This window comes from Acanthaster planci, linkage group LG06 (assembly GCF_054643075.1).
Source record: "Acanthaster planci isolate LZ-2023a linkage group LG06, COTS_SCS, whole genome shotgun sequence".
NCBI lineage: Eukaryota > Metazoa > Echinodermata > Asteroidea > Valvatida > Acanthasteridae > Acanthaster > Acanthaster planci.
In genome coordinates, this window is record NC_141782.1 from 7966488 (window position 1) to 7986105 (window position 19618).

At 41.2% G+C, this 19618-nt stretch overlaps 2 protein-coding genes across 3 annotated transcripts; one reads left to right on the forward strand and one right to left on the reverse strand.

Moving 5' to 3' along the window:
• Positions 1-43: 43 nt before the first annotated feature.
• LOC110980009 (programmed cell death protein 5-like) lies at positions 44-5392 on the forward strand. Its single transcript, XM_022236256.2, has 6 exons — positions 44-219; positions 2004-2050; positions 2599-2660; positions 3316-3407; positions 3778-3849; positions 4194-5392. Exons 1-6 carry the CDS (start codon positions 154-156, stop codon positions 4236-4238), a joined length of 384 nt encoding a protein of 127 aa, XP_022091948.1. The 5' UTR covers positions 44-153; the 3' UTR covers positions 4239-5392.
• On the reverse strand, positions 5393-19586 carry clptm1l (CLPTM1 like). Of its 2 annotated transcripts, none has more exons than XM_022236251.2 (15): positions 19404-19586; positions 17999-18202; positions 17306-17409; positions 16195-16378; positions 14953-15074; positions 13367-13439; positions 12721-12838; positions 12205-12299; positions 11708-11792; positions 10989-11092; positions 10275-10474; positions 8328-8418; positions 8019-8063; positions 7427-7542; positions 5393-7012 (listed from the first exon to the last, which is right to left on the reverse strand). In XM_022236251.2, the coding sequence occupies exons 2-15, from the start codon at positions 18173-18175 to the stop codon at positions 6904-6906; spliced, it is 1623 nt and encodes a 540-aa protein (XP_022091943.1). In that variant the 5' UTR covers positions 18176-18202; positions 19404-19586; the 3' UTR covers positions 5393-6903. The 2 variants fall into 2 exon arrangements, with proteins under 2 accessions (XP_022091943.1, XP_022091942.1); XM_022236250.2 differs by having other exon boundaries at positions 17999-18205.
• Positions 19587-19618: the final 32 nt, after the last annotated feature.

Genomic DNA, 19618 nt, shown 5'->3' on the forward strand with positions numbered 1-19618 from the left:
AGCGCCCTCAATATACCGGTCTAATGTGGGTCTTGTTCTTGTAGTGCTTGCAGGTTTTTCCTTTGAACGTTGAGACGGTGTTCAGGCTGACTTCACTGTTGTTTCAATTCTTCTCATTTTTAACGTGAGATTATCTGTTTCTCATTCTTAAACATGGCTGATAGCGATCTTGAAGAAATTCGTGCTAGACGACTGGCTGAATTACAACAGCAATATGGGGTATGATTACTCAATAAAATGGACCCTAAAGTTTGGGAGACGAAGTTAATTATGAATCTCAGCCCGCGATTTTGCGTTGTCCGAGAACTGGCATGATTGCGAGGCCAACCTCCAGAACTAGAAACTAGTATGGGTTCGACATCCGCTCCTCTCCCACGAACTCTCGTGGGTGAGGAGCGGACGTCTGACCCCACAGTTCAGGGGGTAGCATGATTGCGAGCCGGTGACTGTGCATGATGTGTCTACGAAACTTTTTCGATTTAGGCCTAGGCCCTTAGGCTATGAATTGTGCTGTTGGTTTATTATATTATTAAACTGTGTCACAATCTGCCAGTCACACCTTTTGAGCTTTTCTTTTTAATTCACGCCCCTGGAATATTGGTTGTAGGCTAGTGACGTGATTTAATATAGGCATATATCATTTGCATACGTCAAGAACTCGGAGTCACTTCTCCGTCATTAGGCCTGCTCCATGGGGAAGAGTTCCATATAGGCCTAAGCCTATTTGCAATCTCAGCGCGCAATGCACTGCGGGTAATATAGTGCCATTTTGGAAGATAAACAAGGTGTTGCCACTGGCAACAACATGGTCACATGTGCCTTTTCATTACAGCAAAGTGGTTAATATATTTATAATAAATCCGTGTCATTGATGTCAGAATTCGTGAAAGTAGGTTTGTCATTAATTCAGAAACAGCTAGCCCAAGTTTCGACATTAGAAAGTGCCAGCACTTAAAGTAAAAGACTCACAATTATATAGAAAGTCTTCTCTTAAGGTTACACTACATACGCGCCCATAGAAAACAGTACAAAATCAGACTAAAATAACACCGCCTGTTGACTCTCGGGAAATGGGTGGCCTCTGTTTTTTCACTGGAAATTCAAGATTATGACCAGAAGTTTTTAGTTTCAATTTTATGGGGGTTAGCCATGCAATTTTTTTTTATTCGCCTTTCCCCGAAGGTACTCCCAAAATAGTAGTAAAACTATGCGCTAAGCCCTGAATGTAGCCACCCGCCTCTAGCCCACAGGTTTGGGCTTTTTTGTGCAAGAAATACCCCAAACTGGAAACTACATGTACCAGTCCCAGGTTCGGGATTTCTAGAAAAATCTCTGCATGGTCCCTCCTGATTATGGCATGTCTTATTGTAAAAACCCTGTGGGATCACAAAATATCAATGAGCTCACACACAGAAATCCAACGATTTGGTGGAATGCACCCTCAACGGCATGTCACGTACGACACAACATGTCGACACGGAGCGCTATGGTTTTGTTTATCTTCTCTTTCCGTTGCTAGATCGAAGTTTGTGCATGTGCACATGAGATTGCGAATAGACTTATACGGACACCAGTCGTTATTCCCTGCACTACAGTGACCTATTGGCAGTCAGACAGCAAAAACATGTCCACAAAAGTCTTGAAGGTTTGCATGGTGAAGAGGTATAATAGAAAGTAGGTTTGCGGTAGCACCATAGACGTATCTCTTTTGTATTTGCGGTTCTGAAAAGAACCAATGCTTCTTTTCAGAACCGCAAATACTCACAAAAGAAATACGTCACTGGTTCTTTTCAGAACCGCAAATACTCACAAAAGAGATACGTCCATGGTGCTACCGCAAACCTAATGGTTCTTTTCAGAACCGCAAATACTCACAAAAGAAATACGTCACTGGTTCTTTTCAGAACCGCAAATACTCACAAAAGAGATACGTCCATGGTGCTACCGCAAACCTACTTTCCACTATGAGTGATTCATTCTTGTTCATGTTTGTCTCACTGCAGGAGCAGGATCCAAATGCCAGGAAGGAACAAGAGGCGGCCCAGAAAAGGTATGTTAGATTGAAGGAGGTCACACAGGATAAGTTTGGGTTAACATTCCAAGGCTTTTTTCTGCAGGATTATTTCAGAGTTTGGATTGTTTTGAACATCTGTCTATCTGTATGTAAAGTTGGCAAAGCATCCTTAGGGAAAACATCACACCAACTTGTAGAGAGGAGACGACGAGAAGCAGTTTCCGTTTTACAGGTGGGAGGAAAACCCCGGAGGAATATTCTGGGTAAAACCCACAGAATCAGGTAGGGACTGAAAACCCAATCCACATGTGGACCGAGCCGGGATTCGAACCTGGACCACAGAGGCGGAAAGGCGAGGAAAGAACCACTACGCCAGCCTGACTCCCCCTTTACCTAGCTTTTTGTCAGTGACACGTTTGTTGATTTACAAAAAAATTTAGATCACTAGCTTTAAACAAAAACCTTTTAATGAAATTTGTTCTTAGTTTGTGAAGATGTTGCCGATGGTGCAGATACCTTTAAAAAAATTTGAGCCTCCTCCATCTTAAGATATATGTATGAGGTTGTGATACTTTTTTTTTCAGGAAGGAAGATATGATAAACTCGATATTGACTCAAGTGCTGGACCAGAATGCCAGAGCAAGGCGTAAGTGCCAGTGGACTCATGCCAGTAAAGTTGATACATGCATGTCAGTACATTGTATTTTTATTCCGCATTAACTCTGAGCGATGACCATTAATTCAGTGCAAGGCTGATTGTGTCTCACTTGCTTCTTGGAAAGGAACAGACAAAGTTTTACCCAGTGCCGGTCTTTTGTGTTGCACTCAAATGGAAATGTTTATTGGGGAATGTCATTAGAAGTCATTATTTCCTTGAAATTCCTTCACCCTTCTAGATGAAGTGCTTGACAATGTGAAGTTATTGTCACAATGGGGTATGCACTTACGATGATTTCATGCTTTGCTGTCCATCGGAGCTTCGAATCAGTTGTCCCCTCCTAGCTCCAATCAGAAAGTGCACTTGTAAACAAAGAGTGATGTCATAAGTACATAGATACATGTTTGAGTTGTGGACCAGAGTGAGGTAAATCGGCCATTGTAGTCTGGACATTGCAGTGAATGGTAACCCCCGGCTCCCATAGCCTCAAGAGAACCCGTGGGTTGACATCGCCCAGTGAATGAGCTTGTTAAAAAAAATTTTCAAAGGTATCACTGAGCATGCGTCTTTGATAGTGCTGGATTGTTGAAAAGCCAAGCCCAGTATCAATATAAAGAAAATGACCCCTGTTCTTTTGTTACAGTAAACAGCATTGCCTTAGTGAAACCAGAGAAAGCCAAGATGGTGGAGATGATGTTGATACAGATGGCTCAGACAGGACAACTACCAGGACGGGTGAGCAGGACAAAGCACGAGTTGAAAAATAAGATCATGTCTGAATCTCTTTGGGGTTGTGGCTACATTGCCATATGTGTGCCCAGGCGAAAAGCCAATAACAAATATGGTTGTGGGAAAACCCTCGTATGAGTTCAGAGTATCCTGCCAGCAAACATAGGGAAATTTTGCCCGTGGATGGCGAGGAAAACGGGCATAAGTTTGTGTAAGTAAGTTTCCTACTGAAGCTTTTTGTAGTCCGATATTGCTCACACTTTGTTAGGGCGTACAATCAACACCCCCTGCCCTACCCCTGGAGAAGAGCTAGATCAGTATTTTTATAGTTTCAATTGTAGACATGACCAACTACATCCGTCTGTTTCGGTTTTAGATTGGAGAGGACCAACTCAAGGGCTTGCTGGAGAAAGTCAGCATGCAGACACAGAGAAAAACAAAAATCAATGTAAGAGCCTAAGAGTTCACATGAATGCCCTGTTTGATTTTTTTTTCACTTGGGCTTTTCTTACTCTGGTGAATACTTTACTTCTCGGGTTGGGCCAATAAATATCTCTGTTGCTTTTTCAGATATTGATGTTCATGTGAGTATTCAGGTAGTTAAAATCAAATGCTGTATGGGTTTAGCACTGGTTCATAAGGGGCATGATACAAACACAGGGCTGCTATTGCCAGGGGAGGTGTTCCTTTGAGAGATTAAAATTTGGACAATCAAGAACTGTGAATTGTGAACATCCCTTTGCTGTTGGTAGAATGATAGTATGACATCCTTTTTTATTTACTTTCCCCAAGTTTGACCGGAGACGAGTGATGGATTCAGATGATGACGACTACTGACGCAGCTTCCAAAGTGTCCTGTTACGGTCAACAGGTTATCCCTCAACTTGACCTTTAAATTTACACCTTTGCATTGTCAAACATGAATCTTGCATTTTACAAATAAGCCTGAGCGTGGGCAGTATTTCGGAGATGGACTTCGTGCAGGCAACTGCGACGGCGTTGCCTACCAAATCGGAAGTGCTGCAAATAGGCGTCTAATATTTCCATTTTACAGTAAGATAAGCTGAAGTACTAAGGGGTCCTCTCTTATTGTTCAGTAAATGTACCGATCAGATTTTCTTCACCCATTGGTTTTGTGGGGTTGTAATGTGAGCTAAACGTAGCATCACTTCTTTGCTGGTTATTCTCCTGGTCATCGAACAAGTTCTGGACAAGTGTTTTTTTTAATGCCTTGATGGCTATCAAGTAGGTGGTGATTAACTAGGCCTGTACTGTGCAGTCAGCAGAAGTGTTCTTGTTTTTTGAACTAAAACTGTCCTTCCCATAAAAGCCAAAGGATAAGGACAAGCCTTGTGCCCTTGTAAGCTTTAAGATCAGTTGCCCTCCATGTTGCATGTCCCACAATCCTTTGTGGACTGCCGTCTTTGATGCTAAGTCATCACAGTGACTGATTCTGGCATGCTGCATGTACATGTATGGCTTCAGATTTTGCTTAAGGTTACACATTGTACCTCAGCTGGGTGCAGTTATTGAAGGTAAATGTCAGTTTGGGAACATGGCCCAAGTCTGTGACCTCAGGTAGTGGACCGAGGATGGCTGTATCAAAATTTGCAACCTCGTTGCAGTAAGTTAACGAGTGGCTGCATTAACAAACAGCTATTCAAAGAGTCACAAATGCACGTTGTATGGATACACGCCGATTGAAGGTGCACAGTGATTGCTTGGCCTTATGAATCCTTTGGATCATTGACAAGATTAGGGCAGTGTTTTGTTGCTCAAAGGAACTTGTTTGGTTAGTGAATGCTTAGTTTAGCTATTGCCTGAAATTTATTTAAGACAAATTGATTGGAATTTATTTGTACCTTCAATTTTGAATCCTGTTTTGAGTGTACGCATACTAGTGCTAGGACCTGGTCTCGCCAGTTTGATGTGTTTTATATGTAATATATTCAAGAATAAAAGTCAGTTTATGACTTAAATGTGACACCACATTTGCTGGAAGGATATTTATTGCATTTATTATGCAGAATTTATTGCCGCTCGGTGTTACAAGTTGTATCATGAGATGCTTTAAAGAATGAAATGACTTTTATGCGACCATATCCACATCAAATATTCTCATATTTACATTCAAAACAATGACTGCACTTCAATTAGTTGTGTAGAGTACCGAAGTGTGACGTCATTTTGAACCAGAGATGCAATGCACATGGATGGAGTAGGTGCGCATGTTGGTTCATGGGCTGGTTCTTGCTTTAATACCTTTTACAAATGTAATTGTGTGCATGATAAAGTCACTTCGGTACTCTGTACACGAAGATACTTCAAAGTAGGTTTACTGAGTAACAATTCTCACTGTTTAAAAGGTTACTTTTTCTTACAAGCGCACAAAAATACAATCCAGTTATTTGCTGGCTTTGAAACATCCCTGTATGAATGAGGACACAGCATGCCCAGGAGGCCTATGGACTGATGACGTCTCATTTGCTAACATGCACTCTTCCCATGAATCTCTGCTTTCTGTAGCCATAAGTCCGTGGGTTTGGCTAAATGTACTTGTATAACCTTGAAAAGAAGGATTCTGTGCCGAGTTACCCACACTTGGGGGATGGGGAGGGGGCTCAAACAGGCCAAAAAAGGGGCAAATCTGTTTGTTTCTAAAGAGGACAGGTTACGCATAGTGCCCTTGGCTTCACTTCGAGGTGCTATGCATCCCTTGGGTGTTCCAAACCTCATATCCCGCATCACAGCAGTCAACAATTGTTTTGCCATACCTCTGTCTTATGGAATTCATCCAAAGAAATGACCTCTGAATTTTAGAAGTTCAGAAGACAATAGACCTACTGTAAAACTGTGTAATTAACATAACATTAACAGATGTAAATGATATCGTCTGCAAGTGCACTGTTCCCTCTCTTTAATTGCATAAACTGTAATGTGGAAGTAGTGCGGGTGCCAGTGAGTACAAAATCACATTTCATGTGGTCTGTAGTCTGGTTAGCGGTCCCTGCATTACCTTATATGCTGTGGGGACGGGAACGAGTCTGTTATACGAGCGTGACCATTGATCAAATTCCCTGGTAACCTATGCGCAAAACGTATCATGGGTACCATGGAAAACTGACTGAATGAGTGAAAACATTCTTTGTCGAACTTCCCGGAGCTCTTCTGTCTCAGAATGAGGTGTTTCACAGTGTGACATGCAGATACATCGCCCTGTTGTGTGATTGTTCTGGGCCTATGAACAGACAGTATCCAAGACAGAGGCATGACTGGTATATTTTTTCTCCAACATGTGTAAAACACCCTAAAAGTAGGCCTCATGTCTAAGAAAGACCATCAAGATCACATGTACAGGAATAAATAATACTGTGGATTTCCGTAGGCCCTCCTGAAAAAGATTACCTCCCCTCTCCCTCTAAAATTTGAAGTAGCCTTTGGCCCATTGACTCCATCCTCACTATCAGTGCCACATGTAGGCATTACAGATTCCTACTTGCTTTCACTCTGCATGTTCCTTGGCATCATTTATCTTCTCTGTCCCAGCACTGTCCTCCTTGTCAAACGACATGCCGTATTCGTTGACTCTGCTCTTGTCAACTGGATACAACCTGTATGGATGCAAAGAGGAATGACATGGCAACATGACAAGATGCATTCAGGAAAGTAGTCGACATTTTCAACATATTCCAGTTTGATTACACAAATTGATCAAACAAACTTTAAACAGAGTGAGAAACTGTGAGAAGTTATTGTAGCTGGAAAGGATTTGATAGGTTTGAAGAGGGAAAATTCTGAAAACAAAGGTGGGAAAAAAAATTGCATGTTTTGAAACAAGCGACATTCTCTCCAAGTATTTGTTGGACTTCATTATCGACAAAAGGATTTCACTTTAGGCAATGAAATATTTTACAACTACTTTTGTCATACTTATGACAAAAGTAATCGACTGAAAACACATCTGGCTTTTCCAACCTGTTTTTGTATTATGATGAATTCTCCTTTGCATTTTATTAAACACCTACCATCTTTGGTAGAGGTACAGAACAAACACAATGTCATCCCTGAAGCAAGCAAGCCGGTGGGCCGTTGGCATGGTGATGATAAAGGCAAACATATCATCTATGAAGGTATTGAAGGCCTGAAAAGAGAAATTATGGAGGAAACTGAATTGAAAACATCAATCATGGTGACAGGCTTCAGTAGGTACAAGGCACCAGAAGGCAAGTAGGATGAACAGTAATTTTTCTTTTTTTAAACAAAATCAGCCATGTTATAATTGCAACTTAGCAATTGTCTGCTGCGCATAATTTCTTAGGGCATTCCAATTTGCCAAGCATTGCACGTATCTGTGCATATTTCATAGGTACTTTTCAGGTGTCTATTTGATCACGAGTATTTTACGGAAGTATGCCCTCACCACTGCCAGCAGGGTATTTGTTGTGTTCTTCGGTGTTGCCGGTGTATTCAATTAAGATTTATATTACATTAGCCCAGAATCCGGTACACCTGTTACTACGAGTATACTCATAGTTGGCAGTCAACGGGTTAAAGTACCCTTCTAAATGACAGAGGTTTGATTACAGAATTCTAATGTGTAAATTTACTTATTCTCACCTTGTACATGAATGCCCGCCATGGTAAATGGGCCACAGATTTTAACTGCACGGGAGAGAAAAGGAGAAGAACGCTCATTTAACATCCAGAATCTTACAAATGACTCGGATCAGAATGTTCAGAATTTCATAGGGTGAGACAGAATAATGTTGCTTTGAATATATTTCATAACAGAGTTTTGATAATGAAAAACATTAATGATTGCTATGTTTGACTTTTCCAAAGTCTGAAAATCTCTGCAGTCTTATTCTTTTTAACAAATGTTAGATTACTGAAATATAGTTCCCTTAAATTCTATTCACTGCTCACCTTGTAGTTGACAAACAACTGTGGAAGCATGAACAGAAAGCCAAATGCATAGACACCGTTGACAAGACTCTGAATGACCCAAGAATACCAACTGCCAAAAAAGGCAGAAAGAAAAGGTCTAAATTCAATGCTGACAAACTTACACCTGATTGACAGGTCAATTGATGCTGCTAACAAAGTCAATGACGCAATGTCATTGAGTCAGTAAGTCAAGGAAAAGACATTGTACATGGAATGCTTTGAAGATGTCTATGTTTGGGCTAGCCTTGAAGCCGAATGGACAGGTTACTGATCAAATTACACCAGATGTACAGGTAATATGTGACCATCTGGTGAATACGGGCGATTCACAATAGCGCGCCTCCAAGAGTTTGCATCAAGTTGGCCAATCACAATGCGCGAAATCTGTCGACCCTTTCCAAATGTGCATTGGGTCATCAAATATTGCGCATTGTGATTGGCCAAAGAGTTGCAAACTCTTGGAGGCGCACTATTGTGAAATGCCCGTATATCTACATCCAACTGGGTCAAACTTATTAATTTTTTCCTTTGTAAAATGCTTATTTCCTTGTGTAGAATATGTAATTGTACGGCAATGAAAAAATTCAAAACCTGCATCTTGGTAAACGAAATCTGCTTTGGCCCAGTAATGATTTCCAAATCACAGGCATGGAAAATACACACCTAAATTCCTCTAGGGGAGTGATTTTTGCCAAGCCCTAAATCTGTGGTCCAAACAGACACTAAGACAAGGCTCGAACACCCGTGGAAACCAAATGTCTTCCTGATGTTATTGGCAATAATCTAATTTAATTGACGAAGGTGCCTCCTCGGAGGGTTAAATTACGAGGCACCTACGTCAGTTTTTGACACAATTCAGCACATTGTGACCAAAGAGGTTCAAATCAAGTTGTAGTTAAACGATCCCATGATTAAATGTCTTTTTCTATTTTTTTCAAAATAAATCAGACGGAAGCCTTCCTAGGAAGACTTCTCAGTATGTGTTGTGGGGAAAGTGTCCTGTTTGGGGGCGTGGTCTGCAGTGGGGGCCACTGAATTCAACAATATTGAAATACATCGGCGATACTAAAAATACACGGGAAATTCCCACTATACATGCTTGAAACACTGTGACTCACTCATCCAAGGCCATTATAGCACTACAGCTGGGCCTAGACAGTGTAAATAATTCCATGCAGCCAGCCTCTCCAGACCCAGGCTCGGCCCTGTCCATCTGTTTACAGTGCAGGCAGAAACCACAAGCTTCCAGACACACTGGCAATTATACCAGACAGTGGCCTGACACATTTTCCAAAGGAGGGAAGGAGTATTTTAGAGTGGAGTAGGTATTGCATGTATTAACACAACGTAGTAGTATGTTGTGCACAAACATATGAGGATGGATATGGGCCCCTCCCGTTTCAATCACTGCCAGGGTGATCCCATGATTGACACCCCTCTCAAAAGGTAGGTGGGGGAAAGTTAGGAGAAGTCACAGGAGTTCAATCAGGTGATGCGTGGCAGTTGGTAGAACAATCAGATCACATGATTTCTGAGGTTGTTTGGCCATACGCTCCCACTCTGGAAGGTTTTAAACCTTGATTTCGAGACCTCACAGAACTTGACATTATTTTACTTCACACAAGTATAATTATGCCAGAAATGGACGCTGGGGTGCAGTAAAGAGGGATTCAAGTGTGTGATTATTAGCACTTCGGGGGGAGGGCCTTATACAGAAGGACCATTGCTCCACCTATCATGACAGCAGTCCCTACAGGCAGCGCACAAAGCAATTAACTTTTTCAAATGGCATTCACACAATACCTTTACCTTCATTTTTCAACTACAAAAAACTGATAGGGTGCAACACCATTGTTGACCCAAAGCTTTCAGTGCCCAACCAAGACCCAATCCTGAATCAGAATTTACCCTGGCTACACCACTCACCTCTTGTGAGGCACATAGAGCAGTGAGTACACCGCCCCAGCTAGACACAGTGGGTACAGGACGTAGGACAAGTATCGCATGGCCTGCGAGTCTATCTCCTCCGTTGCCCTCTCGGAGTCTGTCGTTGTGCCAAATGATATCCTGGGCTTTAGCCCAGTGAAGGACAAGTGGACTTTGAAAGCCTTTTTCACCTTCCACACCTTTAAGTTACAACACAAGAGGGGTAGACAAGTGATCAGTCGCTCAGTGAATCTCAGAAATTGAGTAACGTGACAAGTACAGACAAGTACTTCTCCTTTTTGTTGATGTGTTTTTTATTAGATATAATTTCAAATTCATGTCAGCAAAAACAAAAAACATCCAATACTTGTCTTTTCCTCGGTATTTGTTGTTTTTGATCAACCAAATGAACAAAACAAAAGACAACACATGGTTCTGTTTTATTATGAGCCCTGTCCCTTCATAGAATTTCCATGGAAGTTAATTGTCTGACATAAAAAAAGTTACTCCACATATAATCTGAAATTTGAAACCACCACCACCAGCTTGCGAACTGTGACAAAAAAATGGAAGAAAAAAACCAACTAAGTCAGACAAATATACATCAATGTACAGTAAGGCTGCTATAGGCACATTCTGTATACATGTAACAGGCACACACTGTATCCAAGGAAAAATCCAACTTCACTTCGTATAAACAAAGGCCACCCTTACTTCAATGACAGTGCCTATGCCAGCAGGTACAAGAACAAGCAAGCTGGTGTCCCGATCCAGAAGATACAGAAATATGACGATCTGGCTCAAACCGCGCCAAACAACTGTACAGGAAAAAGAACATGAAGAGCCCAAACAGCACTGAAAATATTATCAGTGGATTCTGGACTGAATAACTTTGGCAGCTACATGAATGGGCTGGTGCCTTATGGGGTAAGAAACTTTATTTCCAAATGATCAGTTATGGCAGCTTATTTCAATTTCGACAAAAGCCTGAGGAGACACTATGTGTTCTCTTCTTTTTAAACTTGGCGAATTTGGCAGAATGGCCCGAGATCAGAACTTGTTCTGTTTTTTTAATCACAGGTTCAAATCCAGCAGTCAGCCATAGATGTGTTGTGTTCAATCTCCTTCCCCCCCCGACTTGCCCACCTCCACCAAGGAGTACAGCTGTGCTCTGGCCTCAGATGGATGGGGAGCAAATGGTGATAGCTTGGCATTTCAATCGGAGAATGGATAAATTCTAAGCAAACTAATACTAAGGACAAAAGATGAAGTTTGCTTCCATGAGCATCGTCAGCAAATAGCCAAACTTAACTGTTTAAAAGTAAAGATTTCATGATAATCTTTTACTTCTTGAATAATGATTTCAAAGTATCCATTTCCCCTCAAAATATGGACATGTGATCTATTTTTGGAAAACTACATTAACTTGGCACCTGTTCTTGTGGAAAGTCCTGCCATGGTGTTTCGCTGTCTCCAGTATGAGATATCATTCTTGAATGCCAAGAAATCAAACAGCAACTGCAAATGACGGCACCATAAAATATTAGTCAGTCCTTCTCATGTTGAAGCGAAGTGGTATTCTTGCAACAATATTTGCCAGTCATCACAGCGCTGTTGTAAACCTATCAGATTTAGCAGTACACGCAAGAGGCAGAGACATTATGTAACTGCAGTATGAACTCTGGTGTTTGTCCAACACATTGCACTATGCAACAAAATGTTGCACTGTGTAGGGTTCTCATCATTTCAGCATTGTTGTCTCTTGCCTTAACAGAGTACCCCAGACATGGAAGCTGGGGCTAAGCCGCCAAGTAGCCCAAACCTGACAAACAAATCATCAGGCAGTAAATTACAGTAACTCATTTGGACAATTCAGACAGTATTGCGACTAGTCACTGCCAGGTTAGAAAGCAAAAATTGCAGAGCTCACGTGAAACATGGAGACAATAACTGTCAGAGCTAGGAGGTACAGACCACTGTCTGTGAACAAAGACATAACTTCTTCTGTGTCTTTCTCACCAAAACCTACAAGAACAAACGAGAGAAAACAGCAAAACTTCTTGTTTGTCCAAGCCACACACTAGTCGACTTTTTGTAGTGTAAGTGTTGCAATCTTAGATAGAAACCTCAAGATAATTTCATGATAGACTTCACACAGCAATCAGTAGAATGTATTACAGTACGCCAAAGATTAAAACTGCCAAAAATCACATAATGCATGTGCGTGTACTGAACTCTATTAAGGTTTCAGGTAAGATTTTTACAGAATTTCTCTCTTCCCATTTGAACTAGACATGACTTTGACTGAAAAAACTTTACCACTACCATAAACAAAAAAGCTTACCAAAAAAATATTTATACAAGTCTGTTTTGTAGTAAAGCACCAACAATGTTGTTGGTACAAGGTAATTCAAGACCAAAATGAACTGATGATAAGAGAACTGACCCAGGTCATGAAGCATCTTCACAGACTGCTCCAGGGTTGAGTAGAGCCTTAGCCAGCCAATGGAGATTGGACTGTAGAGAATGTGCAGTGGCATCTCAACAGTGCTAGCATTAATTGGCTGTACATGAAATACAACAAATACGTGTTTCAAAATACAAATGGGCTGCCAAATAGAAAGTGGGCTTCAAAAATATGAGGGAACCAAGCAGTAATGGAGACAGATTGGTGAAGTGGGATTTTCTTCAACCTCTGTGGCCAATGGCTCAAATCCCAGCCAGTGCATCATTTGGACCAGGCTTTCATGATCAGTCCATACCAGAATATCGACACAGCTGGTTTGGTTTTTTCCTATGTTGCCACCCTCTTCTATCCACAGGTTTCTAATAGTGCAGTGGAATCCTTATTGAGGAATTCTTCAATCATTTAAATTCTATCTACCGAAATTGGAAATCATACACATACATGAAAAAAAATAAGAAACTAATCAAAGAGAAGTAGTCTGTAGAGATAACCCATTCCCAGCCACTAATAACAATAAAATTACGGACACCAACAGTACAGCTTCAACCTCTTTAACATAATTCCAAATTAAAAAAAAGAAGAAATCAATTTTTTAAAAAATAAGGTCCTCCAAAACTGCGCTTACCTTCAACTGTTTGCTTTTATGCACCAAATTATTGATGAATAAAATGGGCAGGTATTCCCCTTGTTGAGTCAGTCTACAATCACAGGGAATTATAAAACAAGACAGTAAGTGCTTATTAAAAAACGGTTGCAAACCTTGGCAAGAGAACAGATGAATACAACAGCAACTGACTTTTACATAACATAAATTAACCAAGTAAAAGTTCTCTGATGTTGGACTAATCATCAAGATTCTGAAACATGTTGTAGGATTGATGTTAACCTTAACCAGCCAAGTTACCTGGCCCATCTATCACATTTCTTACATTTCTGACAGGCCTTCATAAACAGCAAAATAATTCATACTACTGAAATTAAGATAGATGGAAAAAGACAGCAGTATGTATGAGTAAAATAAGTACGAGAAAGCGGCTATTTTGATGGCAAACTTCTTGCATAAATGGTACATTCATCAAGCCCCATGTAAAGAAAAAGTGGCTGTGTTCCACCTTCCTGAATCCTACAACATCCTCCATAACTACTTGGAGGATTTTGAAGGACCAAATGAAGGATATTAACTTAAAAAATAGTACAACCTACTTGATAAGGTGCGATAGAATGTGGAGGGCTGTACATGTATGGTTCAATGCAAATGACGACTGTTGCAACTATGAAAAGACACGTGACATTTCAGAAAAATAGTTTCCTGCTGATTAACCCCTTCGCACCAGGAATCGTCCACAGCCGCTGCTTTGTGAGAGGATTAGTGCATACCACACATACAGTCTATTCACCAGGCAGCTGCTGGTTTAATGGGGCCTGCTGATGGACAAAGCCCTCCATTCAGGGCATATCACAGCCCAGCAGTCACAGTCAAAAGAATTACCCGCGCAAAGGGGTTAACCACTTGCTGCTGGGTGCTTTTAAAAATACAGTACATACGGGAGATTTTCCAGATTTTCAGTTTTTCAAAATTCTTCAAAAATTCATCATTTCATTTTATGGACGTTTACACCCACACGAATGACTGTTTGGTGGCTACTCTAAGCTGACAGGCACCTTCATTGACTCCTTAGTATTTCAGCTGGGCCTGCCACCCTGTAAGGAAGAATTGTGAGGTGTTGCGTAATTTCCTTTGTCCCCAGTGAATGCGAGTGGCGTCTTTTCAAACGGGGCTGGATTAGCTTGCAGTGGTGCTGTGTCGCTCATCAATGGGGCCCTGGAGCACTTTTGTCCGCGGTGCTAATCCACGGGCCTACTATGCCCCAAACAATGGTATACTGTTTAAAAACAGTGACCGATTACCTTCGAAAAATGCAAGTGGAAAAATGATGGTAATGCTCAGCAGCAGGGTTTTGTTCCGAATACAGTCTTTTGTTACACGGCCCAGCTCTTTTGTCCCATTTCAGGCACCCCGGCTCTGCATATAAACCCATGGTGCTTGAAACGGGGTTCCCTGGCAGCAAGTGGTTAAGCTACGTTGACATGACACTGACATTAATGAGTCACACCCTATTTCTTGGCCAATACAGCTGTGTAAGTACTTACTCCAAGTACTTCTTGGGGGATGGGGGCAGGCAAATCACTTTGGTAAGGGTGTCTCTTTACCTGACATACTGCCAGATTTCTTGTGGCACACCATGCCTGTGCATTGACAGCTGGTCCTGTAGAACACTGATCACCACTTTGTTTTTCCAATGTGTCACTGGCACCTCACTTGATGAATTTTCCTGCAATTTCATAGACCAATGCCATATTCAGTTGCTTCTTGCAATTTTTTGGTAACTTCAAGTACGTGGAGACAGTCAATCATTAAAATGCATTGATGCAAAAAGCTACTTGCATATTTTCTGGTTGGTGGTCATAAAATAGGACCCAATACTTTAAATGTGATTCACAAATACCTCAGACAGTCTCCCTACTCAACAGTGCATCATGTGACTGTGTACAGACATTTGGTAATGCCTAATGCGATGTGATAATGCCCGCTGCGTAAATCACGCTCTCACACCTGGATAGGAGACGGTTTAATTGATTCTGATTGGTCAAGAGTCTGTGTGCGAGAGGCTCACAATGCATGCGCCAAGTCCATATAAGGAGATTCTTCTGGACTACTTGCACAAGGAATATGCCATTAAACAGACAGGGGTAGTTGGGGAACTGAGAATAAAATTTTTGAACAAAATCCTTGGAAATTTATTTCGGCTCGGACTTTGGATTCGCTAGTTCTAGCCACTTGGAAGCAGCATTCGAAACCACATGTTCCAGCTCTGACTGGAACCAGTGAAACTGAAGTCTAAGCCGAATCCATTCCATTTCAAAAATGTTCATATATTGATTTCCTTTGACTTTCTGACTAAAATGGTATTTATGAATGGGAATAAATATGTGCTTGGCCAGTCTTCAACAAACTTTAAGACAGGCTCAAAGGAATAAATGCTGATAATGCCCTCATCTGTGGCTAGGGCACTAGTCGCTTTCATTCTTCTGAGCCCATCTTGCACTGGCTAAGCACATATTTATTCCCTTAGTAAATTACTGCTGTATTATTTTTAAAGGCTTAATACCAGTTTTTAACATAAATTAAATTTAGTACATGTAAGTAACCCCATCAGTTATATTAATTCCTGTGCTATATTTAAGCTCACAATGAGTCATACATGTATGTTTGAAGTTACTCCAAAAGTGAATGATTAAACATATAAATCACAAGAACCACAAGTCTAATAAAATGCATTTGCAAATGAAAAAATATCAGTTGTACACTTTGTAAGGAAACAATTAACTTCCAAAGTTTGCCTTGCGGCAAAAAATAATTGTGTAAAAAGAAAACTCAATTCAACAACTCACATTGCTGCTATCACTGAGTAGATTGTACTCCTCCATTCTGGGTGGGGCATACTTAGTGAGAGGGGCGGACTGATAAGAGGAGAGGCTACTGTGAAAAGGTGACTTTCCTCGGGGGTGCACAAAGACATGCACAAACAGTGTTCCGTTGTTCCTGGTTTTCTTTGGTAAGGTTATATTGACTGATCTGAAAAAAAAAATGAAATGATTTTTGTTGAGGATTTTTGATCACTTGATTCCCAGCCACGCAGCTTCCAAGACAGCCATGGAACTTGCAAAACTTGCAAAATTTGTGGATATCATTTTATTTTCAATCACTTCTTGTTTATCTGGGGTATTTCAATCGCTGCTTCAGCAAGGAAATCCATTAGCACCCCCAAGTACCACTAAAATTATAAGCAAAGAATCCTTGGCAAATTTAACAGAATAATTTTGTACGAACGAATAGCCTACATGTATTTCATGGATTATGAAGGAATTTGGATTATGCACTTGCTAAAGATTTTGTTCACATATGCTTTGAGTACAGACAAATCTTATTTGAAATGGAATTTCGCGAGTGCAAAAGCCTTGAAATTAGGCCCAGTTAAAAAGAAGTAGTTGGTTTTAAGTAAAGGAAAACCAGACAATTAATCCTGTGGAAATACCATGAAACCAAAGAGGGACTGCCTTTAACACAAATCACACAGTGCACAGGGTGGGATTTGAATGGTTGTCACAACTGGACGGCAAGGATAGAACCAATGCACCTACTGCCTTGATTTGCCATGGAGGCTCAGTGCTACAGAATTGTCCTCTAGGTAATCGCAAGTCAAACCATACATGTAAGTCATACACTATAAGACAGTTTATGAGTAAATGGATGATTAGCAGTGCCAAAGAACAGACTGAGAGAAATGAAATTTGTCACAGTTCATTTCAGTAGCTTGTGACTTGACATGAAACGGAATGACTTGTGACTGACTATGATGACCTGATTAAAACTCTGGATGGATAAGTACACACGTGACTTTGACTGGTAACTATGCATTTAATGTATATTGGGCATCAGGGAAAATTGACTAGTGGTTAACAAACTGCTGCTGATCAAACTTGCCCATTGCCTCATCCTCACCTGTCAAACTCCTCATCGATGGTGAAGTTTTTGTACTGTGCAACAAGACTCAGGTCCTTCTCAATCAGATCCTTCCTCATCTTGACTGAGGTGTAAAGACTCAGCTGTCACGAAAATGCAAAGCATCCAGTCCGTTATTCAAACCCGAAGTAGTCAGGTCTGTTCCAGATTATGTTAGATTCTTGGCAAATGGCTGTGAGCGTGTGGTCTTCATGTCAATTGTGGCAAAAGGTAAGGTGCCATGCGAGAAGCCATTCTTGGCAAATTGCTGTGAGCGTGTGGTCTTCATGTTAATTGTGGCAAAAGGTAAGGTGCCATTTGAAAAGCCATTAAACATGAAACTGTGCTAAGCAATGCAAAAATTGAGCAAGCTAGCTGTGGGACGAGGTTTTTAGCCAAAGAGGTATCTGTCACTGGAAATGCTATTTAGACATAGTACAAAAAATTACAGTTTGACCACTTTCTCTTTTGGACAATCAAATTCTCTTTTTTCCCAAGTCCCGGACTTTTCCTGACTGACTGGATGGCTGGGAACCCTATGCAGATTCACCAGGTGTATTAACTGTGATGAGTACTCCTAGTCAGCGCGAGCGAGATACATGTAGCTTGGTTATCCAAAACGGCAAAGTTACTCAAGAGAGGAGCAGCATGTGAGTCGGCATATGGCCGCATTAATAGGGCAGGACAACTTACCTGCAGCTTAGGGTTCCTGCCAATGTACGGCGTGATGCAAGTGGAGGAACCCTTGCCACTCGTCGGTACGCATTGCTCGGGGTTAAACAGGTGAAACATCACCAAGGAAACATGGATGAGGTAGGACACAAATAGACCAATCACAACATAGTTGATGATGGATCCTACTGAAGGCATGACGGACCTCAGCGTATGCAAGCCAGGCTACTGAATTCAGCACAATAGAAAGAGCACAAGAAGTGACATGCAAACTACACATCAGACTGGATGAAATTCCTCCAATATTTCCCTCCTTGCATTAATATTTACACTCATCACCAATAGAAGCAAGAAACAAGTTTGAATTCTGGTCTGTGACTGCGACCAAAGATTTCAAAGGGTCCCAGTTGTCTCATGTGATTCCCATGACCTAGATTAATCCAGTTAGCTAGTCAGCTCGATAAATCCATCGCCCTCTTTGGGTACAAGTGGAAGAACCTGGAGAAGACTTCTCCACCTGAAGCCTTTTCCAGGCATGTAATAGGTTCCCTGGGTACACTTTTTTTAACCACTTTGTACTGGAGGACATGGCTGACCGTGTTAAAAATATCAAGAATGCCTCAACCCACTTCCGGCTAACATTTACACATGCTGATCCCCAATTTGTTTTGAGCACACACACAAAGCCTTGGAGGTCTGTGGAGGCAGACTGTGGGTTGAACTTTAACTTTTGATTTAGCAAATATCACGAGGTGGGCATGCCCTGGGGTGTTAAAAATCTTCATTTTGTTCACTGCCTTTTATTATGGCAGTGTATATTTTAGCATGAACCACTAACTGGACATGCTCAGCAACTGTTTAGGACTTAGAAATGTTATAATCAATGAGAATGAGAAATCTTTATCAGGTTTCTTGCTTAATTTGTTATCGTGATTTCCATGTTCATGAGATAGAATTCAGACAGTCGGCATATGGTCAAACCATGGTCAAACCTACTGGACTGTATTTATTTTACATTTTTCCCTTTCAAGAAATCCTCCAGAGCCGGAGCCACCATTGACCACAAGAAGAGAAGTGGCCTACTGGCTAGGCTTACTGGTAAATTTCCTGCAGCATACCGTATAGGCCTACCATGCCTAATGGTATAGGCCGTAGTAAAGAGCTGATTTAAAATTGAAATATTTGGGGTAGATCGTAGCACATGTCTGCATGTATTTTATTCCTCCTTGGCTTGGCATGGTTTAGGGTTCCCAACATCCATCCCATCTCCCCCCCAAAAAACCTAATCACCGAAACAAACGTAGTGCCACCGCCCAGGCAATGCAGCAGCCTATGCAGCGCAAGCATTCAGGACAGGATATTTCAGACTTCGGCCTCAGGCATATTAATATTTTGGGGCCTCCGGTCTCTGGGTTGAATGACTCACCTTCTCGTTAAAGAAATGAAAATTGAGCTGGTGTTATTACCCGTCAAAAATGGCTCTAAGGATTCTGTAAAGATTATGTTTTCTCTTCTAACAGTTGTTTTACAAAAGAGATTTTAGAGGCAACGAGTATTTCACGTTCTGTGCATTCAGTATCCCCGTGTTCACACGTCTGGGTCCTAATTGATATCATGCGATATCATTTACGATATGAAGGT

Excerpts from the sequence above, each read along its gene's own strand:
- LOC110980009 (XM_022236256.2), top strand. The coding sequence starts at position 154 with ATGGCTGATAGCGATCTTGAAGAAATTCGTGCTAGACGACTGGCTGAA. Across the intron at positions 2,051-2,598 it reads CAAGAGGCGGCCCAGAAAAG|GAAGGAAGATATGATAAACT; the intron begins GTATGTTAGATT and ends TTTTTTTTTCAG. Across the intron at positions 3,850-4,193 it reads AGAGAAAAACAAAAATCAAT|TTTGACCGGAGACGAGTGAT; the intron begins GTAAGAGCCTAA and ends ACTTTCCCCAAG.
- clptm1l (XM_022236251.2), bottom strand. The coding sequence starts at position 18,175 with ATGCCTTCAGTAGGATCCATCATCAACTATGTTGTGATTGGTCTATTT. Across the intron at positions 8,419-10,274 it reads CTCTATGTGCCTCACAAGAG|TTGGTATTCTTGGGTCATTC; the intron begins GTGAGTGGTGTA and ends CTTTTTTGGCAG. Across the intron at positions 7,013-7,426 it reads CTGTACCTCTACCAAAGATG|GTTGTATCCAGTTGACAAGA; the intron begins GTAGGTGTTTAA and ends GCATCCATACAG.